General features: G+C 65.3%; 1 protein-coding gene across 1 annotated transcript; it reads left to right on the plus strand.

The window, feature by feature from the left end:
- Positions 1–214: 214 nt before the first annotated feature.
- Positions 215–10041, plus strand: OPLAH (5-oxoprolinase, ATP-hydrolysing; the record flags this gene model as incomplete). Its single annotated transcript, XM_019630134.1, has 27 exons — positions 215–335; positions 837–1060; positions 1135–1326; positions 1811–1910; positions 1992–2115; positions 2240–2435; positions 2501–2666; positions 2773–2911; positions 2994–3061; positions 3193–3458; positions 3561–3673; positions 3765–3935; positions 4151–4288; positions 4379–4517; positions 4619–4731; positions 4968–5119; positions 5689–5849; positions 5943–6044; positions 6117–6291; positions 7837–8021; positions 8151–8297; positions 8402–8536; positions 8779–8928; positions 9047–9204; positions 9286–9446; positions 9633–9730; positions 9988–10041. Coding segments are annotated over exons 2-27 (3774 nt in total), but the record flags the coding sequence as incomplete, so codon positions are not given.

Genomic DNA, 10041 nt, shown 5'->3' on the forward strand with positions numbered 1-10041 from the left:
AGGGGAGACACGAGTGGGCAGGTGGGTGCGCTGCGAGGCGCAGGAGCCAAGATACCTGGAGCCAGACCGGGGGCGGGGACAGGGACGCGCCAGCCCAGCGCCATCTTGCCCTGGATACGGCTGGAAAGGGCCGTCCTCGGGTTGCTCCGGGCGGAGGGCGGAGGCGGCCTGGGCAGGCCGAGCCTGACGCAACCGGGAGGGCCCGGCACGCACGGACTGGTCGTGCAGGGGGGCGGGGGCGGGCCCCGCTTCCGGGCCGGGGCGGGCGCGGGCAGGGTCCCGTGGTAGTGCAGCCCGATCAGACCAGACGACGAGCGACTCGGAGCCGCCGGCAGGTGGGCTCTGCTCGGGGACCCTCCCTCCGTCCTCTCCGCAGCCCCAGCCCCACCTCCCCCACCGCCCCGCTCCTCCCCTCTCCGTCACCTGCGCAGGCTCCGCCCCGTCCCGTGTTCCCCACGGCCTTGACCCAAAGGTCGGGCCGTTGGGAAGTGGAACTCCCCAGACCTGTCCCCAACCCGGTGCCTCCTCGTGCTAAAAGAGCCCAGACCCCCAGCTCGAGGGCTCCCGAGACTCGTCCCCCTCTAAAAGGTCTGCTCCAGACAGTGGGTTTCCATCCCAGCCCCGGGCACTGAGCACAGGGTAACAGGGCGTTAGGCCTGGCACACTACCTGCCCAGTTCTGGCCCTGCTTCAGGCTGCCCTCTGAGCAGGGTCCTGAGGTTCCAGCTCCTCCCAGAGCCCATCCAGGACCTGGAATCCCATGTCCCAAATGTGCCCTGGGCTCCCCACCTGTGGACAACCCCCACCCTCCCTGCTGACCCGAGCTCCTCTGGCCAGTTCTTCCAGGACTGCCAGCTGAAGAGTCACTGCTGGACTCCAGCCCCATCATCATGGGCAGCCCTGAGGGGCGCTTCCATTTTGCCATCGACCGTGGAGGCACCTTCACAGATGTGTTTGCCCAGTGCCCAGGAGGGCATGTGAGGGTCTTGAAGCTGCTCTCAGAGGACCCTGCCAACTACGTGGACGCACCCACCGAGGGCATCAGACGCATCCTGGAGCAGGTGGCCAGGGCAGAGCAGTGGAGTGGGGAGGGACCCTGGAGCCAGGGGCCTGACACTGACCATGTGGTTCCCAGGAGGGGGGCATGGTGTTGCCACGGGACCGGCCACTGGACACCAGTCGCATTGCCAGCATCCGAATGGGCACTACAGTGGCCACCAATGCACTGCTGGAACGGCAGGGGGAGCGGGTGGCACTGTTGGTGTCACGTGGCTTCCGAGACCTGCTGCACATGGGCACCCAGGCCCGACAGGACCTCTTTGACTTGGTGAGTTCACCACGCCAGCAGGCAGCTGGGTCATGCTGCTTGCATTTTCCCAGGGGTGCCATGGCCCCTTGGGGAGGGCAGTCCTTGGAAGTCAGTGCCGACCCAAGGCCACCAGCTGATTGACAGAGAGGAGGTCCAGGCACTCGTAGCTGAATGCTGCGTCCCTCCAGCCTTTAGAGGGGTCACATGTGTTGTTCCTGTCGGCCACTGTGCCCTGTCCTGGACCCCAGGCGGGGGGCAGCCAAGCCCAGCCTGTTCAGACGAGGGGTGGGAGTTACCCCATCCTCACTGCTGGGTTCTGGGAAGGAGCTGCACTTGTGGGCACAGGGCTGTTGGCCACAAGTCTGGGGCAGAGAGCCGCTCCCTGGGTGGGCCTTGCCCACCTCTCTGCCTCCTGGGCCTGTGGACTGGCCTGTTGGGACACCTCTCTCCCCCAGTGAGGACCTTCAGGCCAGGGCCTCCCTGAGCCTCTGTCTGCCCCCAGGCCGTGCCCATGCCCGATGTGCTGTACGAGGAGGTGCTGGAGGTGGATGAGCGTGTGGTGCTGTATCGCGGGGAACCAGGCGCCGGGACGCCGGTCAAAGGTGCATGTGCCTCGGGTGTCGGGGTTTGGGGGTAGCAGGCCCTGACAGGCCTTTGATGGGGTGGTGATGGCTTCCTGGCAGGCCGCACAGGGGACCTGCTGGAGGTGCAGCAGCCTGTGGACCTGGAGGGCCTGCGTGGGAAGCTGGAGGGGCTCCTGTCCCGAGGCATCCGCAGCCTGGCAGTGGTGTTCATGCACTCCTACACGTGAGGAGGGTCTGGGGAGACTGGTGGGAGGGGATGGGAGGCTGGGGGGGGATGGGAGGCTGGGTGGGGGGGTGGCAGGGAGCCAGCCTGGTGGGAGGTGCAGCTCCCTGGGTTGTCCTTGCAGGTGGGCCCAGCACGAGCAGCAGGTGGGCACACTGGCCAAGGAGATGGGCTTCACACACGTGTCGCTGTCCTCGGAGGTCATGCCCATGGTGCGCATCGTGCCGCGGGGACACACAGCCTGCGCTGACGCCTACCTCACACCTGCCATCCAGCGCTACATGCAGGGCTTCTGCCGGGGCTTCCAGGGCCAGCTCAAGGTAAGACCTGCCTCCCCTCACCCCTGCGTTTGCCCAGCCCCTCACGCCCCCCTGCCTGCCCACAGGATGTACAAGTGCTGTTCATGCGATCCGATGGTGGCCTGGCGCCCATGGACTCCTTCAACGGCTCCCGGGCTGTGCTCTCCGGTCCCGCTGGAGGTGTGGTTGGCTACTCTGCCACCACCTACAGGGCAGAGGGTGGCCAGCCTGTCATCGGCTTTGACATGGGAGGTATGAGGGCTAAAGGGTGGGGTCAGGGGAGGCTCAGCAGCCAGGCTGCACCCTGCCAGGCATCCAGGTCTGTGGGGTGACTCCTCATCCCCCCTCCCCCCACCAGGCACGTCCACTGACGTGAGCCGCTATGCTGGGGAGTTTGAACATGTGTTCGAGGCCAGCACCGCCGGTGTCACCCTCCAGGCCCCCCAACTGGACATCAACACAGTAGCAGCTGGTGGGGGCTCCCGCCTCTTCTTCAGGTCAGCCCGGGCACCTGGGTTGGAACCCCCAGCCCTGCCTCCCAACCCGCCTCCAATTTCAGCTCTCCCTCCCTCCCCCAAGGTCCGGCCTCTTTGTGGTGGGGCCAGAGTCTGCAGGGGCCCACCCTGGCCCTGCCTGCTACCGCAAAGGTAAGGCCAGTATGCACCCTGCAGGCCCCTTGCTGTGCTGCCCAAGCCCACCCACCCCTTCAGCCCATCCCTGCTGCCCACTCCTGGTCCCAGTTCCAGCCCCCAACCCCCATACCATGCACACCTCCCAGGGGGCCCTGTGACAGTGACAGATGCCAACCTGGTCCTGGGTCGGCTGCTGCCTTCCTCCTTCCCCTGCATTTTTGGGCCGGGAGAGGACCAGCCACTGTCTCCCGAGGCCTCCCGAAAGGCCCTGGAGGCTGTGGCCACTGAGGTCAACAGCTTCCTGGCCAACGGGCCTTGTGTGGCCTCCCCGCTGAGCCTGGAGGAGGTAGCCATGGGGTTCGTGCGTGTGGCCAACGAGGCCATGTGCCGGCCCATCCGCGCCCTCACACAGGTACGCCTGCCTCCCAGCCCTGCCCCCCTCAGGCAACCCCACGGGGTGAGGGGTGGGGAGCCCGATGGGAAGGTAAGCCCTTGACCCCTTCTGGCTCCCCAGGCACGAGGCCACGACCCCTCGGCCCATGTACTGGCTTGCTTCGGGGGAGCTGGTGGGCAGCACGCATGCGCCATTGCCCGGGCCCTGGGCATGGACACGGTACATATTCACAGGTGTGTCTGGGCATGGAGCATGTGTCCTAGGGTGGGAGGCCGGCTTTGGGAGGCCCCCCATCCTCATCGCCGAGTGGTCCTGTCTCCGTAGGCACAGCGGGCTGCTGTCGGCACTGGGGCTGGCTCTGGCAGACGTCGTACACGAGGCACAGGAGCCCTGCTCACTGCCCTACGTGCCCGAGACCTTTGTGCAGCTGGACCAGAGGCTGAGCCGCCTGGAGGAGCAGTGTGTGGAGGCTCTGCAGGCCCAGGGCTTCCCCAGGTGGGACTCTGGGGGGCGGCAGGCTGGGCGCAGGGCTGGCAGCATCCCAGCCACCCTCTAGGAAGTTTTACCAACTGGATTCCCAGGTGGTACTAGGGCCCCTTTGGGGGGTGGTCAGGGAGGGCTGGACTCCGAGTGCTGGAGGAGGAGGCAGGACAGGCGTCCTCGTCCTCGAGGGGCGCCCTGCATGAGCGTCCTGCCTGCTTCCTACGCAGGTCCCAGGTCAGCACTGAGAGCTTCCTGCATCTGCGTTACCAGGGCACGGACTGTGCGCTGATGGTGTCCGCACACCAGCACCCGGCCACAGCCCGCTCGCCCCGTGCTGGCGACTTCGGGGCAGCCTTTGTGGAGAGGTATGTGAGCGCACGACCTGGGAGCCTTGGTGGGTAGCCTGCTGTCCTGGCCACCTTGTTCTGACAGCTCCCTTGGGCTGGTGGGTGTAGGTACATGAGGGAATTTGGCTTCATCATCCCCGAGCGGCCAGTGGTGGTGGACGATGTGCGGGTGAGGGGCACTGGCCACAGTGGCCTTCACCTAGAGGACACCCCCAAAACCCAGACTGGGCCTCCTCCGGTAGACAAGGTAGGTGGCCCTGCCTGTGCCCACCCACCCACACCCACAAGGACATGGGGTCCAGTGAGGGTGCTGGATCTAGAAACCTCATTCACCCCACACCTCCTCAGATGACCCAGTGCTACTTTGAGGGGGGCTACCAGGAGACCCCTGTGTACCTGTTGGGAGAGCTGGGCTATGGACACAAGCTTCAGGGGCCGTGCCTCATCATCGACAGCAACAGGTGGGCTGAGACCTGGCCAGGGTGGGGCCGCAGGGGTGCAGCTTGGGGCCACAGCTGCCAGGGCCTGGGTGAGCTGTGGGGCTCTGGTGTGGGGTTCTCTGGTCCAAGGCTGCAGGCATCTGCACTCTGGGGTCCTTTCATGGCTGGAGTGTCCCCTATCTTGGGGATGTGGGGGTCTCTGGTTGGAAAGGGGGTCTGGCCTGGCCCCTCCAGCCCCTCTGCACCCCTGCCCCCAGCACCATCCTGGTGGAGCCAGGCTGCCAAGCGGAGGTGACTGAGACTGGGGACATCCGCATCTCGGTGGGAGCCGAGGCCCTCAGCATAGTGGGCGCCCAGCTGGACCCCATCCACCTATCCATCTTTTCACACCGCTTCATGAGCATTGCTGGTGAGTGGTGCCACCATGCCTTGCCCTGCTTCCTGTACTGTCAGGTGGGGGTCTGCCTACTGGGCAGAGGTGGGTGCATGTGGCATGGCTGGCAGGGGCGTGCAGGGAGAAAGCGTCACCCAGGGTAGGGGCAGAAGTAGAATCTTGGCTGGTGACAGGGCAGGCAGTGTGGCCCTGGCTCTGGGTGGCACAGCCCACCTGCCCTAGCAGGCCTTGGACAGGGTGGGCACCTTCCTCCTGTCAGCAGCCCTGTGACCTGGCATTGCCTTCTGCCTGTGCCAGGAGATGGGCTCAGCACAGCGAACCTATCTGTGCAGTCAGGCTGGGGGCACCTGGATTTCCCTGTTCTCCGCAGGGTGGAGGACTGATAAGGGGACCCAGGTTCTTGTTGGGGCTCCAGGCAGCGGTGGAGGGAGGGGGTGCTCCTCACACAGGCAAGACATGGCCTGGCTGTAACCTCCAGGTCCTGGCTCTGGGCCTTGGAGGCCAAGGGTCCTGCCTTTCTGTACCTGGGTTCATGCTGTGGGTGGGCTGAGGTCAGCAGGTGCCTGGTCACTCTGTACCCCCAGAGCAGATGGGCCGCATCCTGCAGCGCACAGCCATCTCCACCAACATCAAGGAGCGGCTGGACTTCTCCTGTGCCCTCTTTGGGCCTGACGGGGGGCTGGTCTCCAATGCCCCCCACATCCCTGTGCACCTGGGTGCCATGCAGGAGACTGTGCAGTTCCAGGTTCGGAGCGTCTCTCTCCTGGCCCCTTCCCCAACCCCTTCCCCAACCCTGCCCCCATACCCTCCCCACTCAGCACCTGTCTCCTGGCTTCAGATCCAGCATCTGGGGGCTGACCTCCACCCTGGCGACGTGCTGCTGAGCAACCACCCCAGCGCAGGGGGCAGCCACTTGCCAGACCTGACCGTCATCACCCCGGTGAGGGCTGATACCCAGGGGGCCTTGGGGGCAGGGGCGGCTGCACAGCTCACCACTGCTGTCCACCCCTAGGTGTTCTGGCCGGGTCAGATGCGGCCTGTGTTCTACGTGGCCAGCCGCGGGCACCACGCAGACATCGGGGGCATCACACCAGGCTCCATGCCCCCCCACTCCACCACGCTGCAGCAGGAGGGTGCTGTCTTCCTGTCCTTCAAACTTGTCCAGGGGGGCGTCTTCCAGGAGGAGGGTGAGTGGCAGTGAGTCTGGGGCCAGGGGATGGGGGTTCAGAGGACTGGCACACGTGGCTGCTGCCTGTAAGCCAGGCCAGGCTGGATACTGGGATGCGGTTCACTGGCCCAAGCCTGCCTCGAGGCTGGGGGTGCCAGGGGGTGACATCTCAGAGATGATCAGAGGAGCTAAGTTCTGCCTGGGCCCAGGAAGACCTCAGTGGTTTGGGGTGAGGAGTGTACTAGGATACCCAAGGGGCCGGATGCAGGGGGGGTGGGGGGGAGGAGACTGTGTCTTGGTGTGTTTACAACTGTCACTGGATTTGCACTGGGTGGCTGCTGGGGGGCGGGGGAAGCAGGGGCTGCAGGCTGGTGGAGAGCTTTCCTGGGCCTGGGGCCCAGTCCCTGGGTGGTGGACAGCGGGGAGGCTGGGGAAGGCCGCAACTGGGCACACATGGGCCTGTGTGTGTGCAGTGACAGCCCCTGCTTACCTGAGGGTGGCCTGGACCCTGGGCAGGGGGAGTGGGGTGGGGGCAGCGGCAGGTCCCCTTGATAATGCTGAGCCTTAAGCTGGGCAGCAAGGGTGGGGTGGACAAAACTGTTTTGGAGTTCAGGGTTGGTGTTTGCTGGGATTTGGGGGTGGGACGAGGTGTCGCGTCTGACACTGTGTGGGCACAGAGCAGCTGCAGTGGGGCCTGGGGGCAAGGGCAGTGGAAAATGCAGAGTCGATCTGAGGCCTTTGGGGTCTGGGAGCCCAGGGGCATCCCAGAGTGAGAGGAGGTGATAGGCACAGCGTGGAGGGTGGCATACCAGAGGCACAGACTGCTGTGGGTGCCGAGGACACATCGGAGTGATGTAGGTCTGGCTGCTCCCTTGGTCCATGTGGGGTGAGGGCAGGGGCAGGGATCATGGGAGGGACATGACAGGCACATGACAGAGGACCCAGTGGCCAGCGTCAGAGAGGACCTCAACCTAGGCTCCAGAACAGGGCTTTCCTAAAGTGGGGCCTGGCCCTGGGGCCAGGACCAGCACTGCTTGCCAGGGGCTGGAGGCCCCGTGCAGGTCTGTTGTGGGTGCTGCACAGACAGCCACCCTGGTGGTGCACTGTGGGGACCAGTGGGGGCCACAGGGCTGAGGGCAGTGTGAATGGGAAGGGTCAAGAAAAGTGTTTTTTTTTCTCCTGGGAAAGGGGAGGGAGGCCCAGAAAAGGCTGGAGGGCGCGTGTCCAGGTGGTGGGGAGAGAAGCCAGGAGGAGTTGAAGGAGGGAGAAGAATTTGCCCAGGGACAACTGCCCCCTCCTGCTGTCTGCCCCTGGGAGGGGTGCGGGTGGGAAATAGGGGATGGGGGGGTAGAGGGGAATAGGGATGAGGGTGGAAGAAGAAATTTCAGCAGAAGAGAGGAAGCTGGGGGTTCTCGGGGCGCTGAAGGAGTCAGCAGGGTGTGGGGAGCCAGTGAAGGGCCAAGATGGGGGCCTACAGTGTCAAGCGGAGGTGCAGCAAATGTGGAACAGGGCAAGGCAGCCTTGGGGCTGGGAGGGTAGCTCAGCAGTGACTCCATCCATCCAGCGGTCACCGAGGCCCTGAGGGCTCCAGGCAAGATTACTGGCTGCAGTGGGACCCGGAACCTGCATGACAACCTGTCAGACCTCCGTGCCCAGGTGGCAGCCAACCAAAAGGGCATCCAGCTGGTGGGGGAGCTCATTGGGCAGTACGGCCTGGACGTGGTGCAGGCCTACATGGGCCATATTCAGGTGGGCCTGGGGACGGGAGCATGGGGGCAGCTCTGTGCCAGCCCCCCAGCCAGCTGGGCAGGTATCGAAGGGGGGCACCTGGCCCACCTGGAAGGTGGCATGGCTGCCTCTAAACATACTTCCCGCCAGGCAAACGCTGAGCTGGCTGTGCGGGACATGCTTCGGGCCTTCGGGACCTCCCGGCAAGCCAAGGGCCTGCCGCTGGAGGTGTCTGCGGAGGACCACATGGACGACGGTTCCCCTATCCGACTCCGCGTGCAGATCAACCTGAGTCAGGTCAGGCTGTGGGGCGAGGGCGGGGCCTCCTCGGAAGTCTGGGGCGTGGCGGCCTGGCTGCTGACGACCTCTCCCCTCCCCTCCCCTCCCCTCCGGATGGGCAGGGCAGCGCGGTGTTTGACTTCACCGGCACCGGGCCGGAGGTGTTTGGCAACCTGAACGCACCGCGGGCCATCACGCTGTCTGCCCTCATCTATTGCCTGCGCTGTCTGGTGGGCCGAGACATCCCGCTGAACCAGGTGCGCAGGCGTGTCCTGTGTGCGAGGTCAGCAGGTCGACGTGGGTGAAGTCAGCAGATGGGAGGAGGCTGGGGGTTCTAGGAGCGCTAAAGGAGTCAGCAGGGTGTGGGGGGCCAGTGAAGGGCCAACATGGGGGTCGAAGTCAGCGCCACAGCCCAACGACGGACTGATCCTAGAAGCGCTAGTGATGAGGGAGACGGATATCTCCCTATTGCCCCTAAGAGCTGGCCCCTCCCCCACAGGGCTGCCTGACGCCAGTGCGCGTTGTGATTCCTAGAGGCTCCATCTTGGACCCGTCCCCTGAAGCAGCCGTGGTGGGCGGCAACGTGCTCACGTCGCAGCGAGTGGTGGACGTCATCCTAGGGGCCTTCGGGGCTTGCGCAGCCTCCCAGGTGCAGCAGGCGGGCGGTCAACCACCGCTAGGGCTTGCTGGGTGGGTTGGGCCACGGGCTGGGGCGCACAGGCAGCCGATGCCGCCCCAGCCGAGCAGCAACCTCTTGACCCTGCCAGGGCTGCATGAACAATGTGACCCTGGGCAATGCCCACATGGGCTACTACGAGACCGTGGCAGGCGGCGCAGGCGCGGGCCCTGGCTGGCACGGGCGCAGCGGCGTGCACAGCCACATGACCAACACGCGCATCACCGACCCGGAGATCCTGGAGAGCAGGTGAGTGAGCCGTGAGGGCTGGGAGCCGGCGGGGCGGGGCGCGGAGCTGGACCGGCTGCGCTGAGCCCCTGGCCCGCACAGGTACCCGGTAATCCTGCGCCGCTTCGAGCTGAGACTGGGGTCCGGGGGCCGCGGCCGCTTTCGGGGCGGTGATGGTGTCGTCCGCGAGCTGTTGTTCCGTGAGGAGGCGCTGCTTTCGGTCCTGACCGAGCGCCGTGCCTTCCAGCCTTACGGCCTCCACGGTGAGCACTTCCCCATCCCCTCCCTTCCCTCAGGTCTCCCCTGTCCCAGCCAAGCTGTTCCTCAACCCCTACCCCCACCCCAGCCCTGTCTCCCCTCTCCCATTGGGTCTTGCCCTATCTCCCCACCAAGCCACCCACCTCTCTTCCTTCCTTGCCTCCTGGGCCACCCTGCGCCTCTTCCTGCAGGGGGCGAGCCTGGAACCCGTGGGCTAAACCTACTGATCCGGAAGGATGGCCGCACGGTGAATCTAGGTGGGAAGACATCTGTACCCGTGTACCCTGGGGTAAGGACACTAATCTGTCATGTCCCATCTCTATCTTCCCTACGGCCCCCATCCCACAGAACATGAGCAGAATTGCGAAAATAACCAGAGACCCAGTTTAATTTAGCTCCTGAAGGAAGGCGGGCTGCACACCTGGCCCCGTTGGCCCAGGCCGGTGCTGTGGATGCACTGCTGTGGGTGCACTGCTGTGGGGATGGGACTGCAGCGGGAGGCAGGCGGTGACCATGCCCTGGCTGAACCACCCCTCTGCTCCACAGGATGTGTTCTGCCTGCACACACCAGGTGGCGGAGGCTACGGGGACCCGCAGGAC

This window comes from Hipposideros armiger, unplaced genomic scaffold (genome assembly GCF_001890085.2).
Source record: "Hipposideros armiger isolate ML-2016 unplaced genomic scaffold, ASM189008v1 scaffold_897, whole genome shotgun sequence".
Taxonomy (NCBI): Eukaryota; Metazoa; Chordata; class Mammalia; order Chiroptera; family Hipposideridae; genus Hipposideros; species Hipposideros armiger.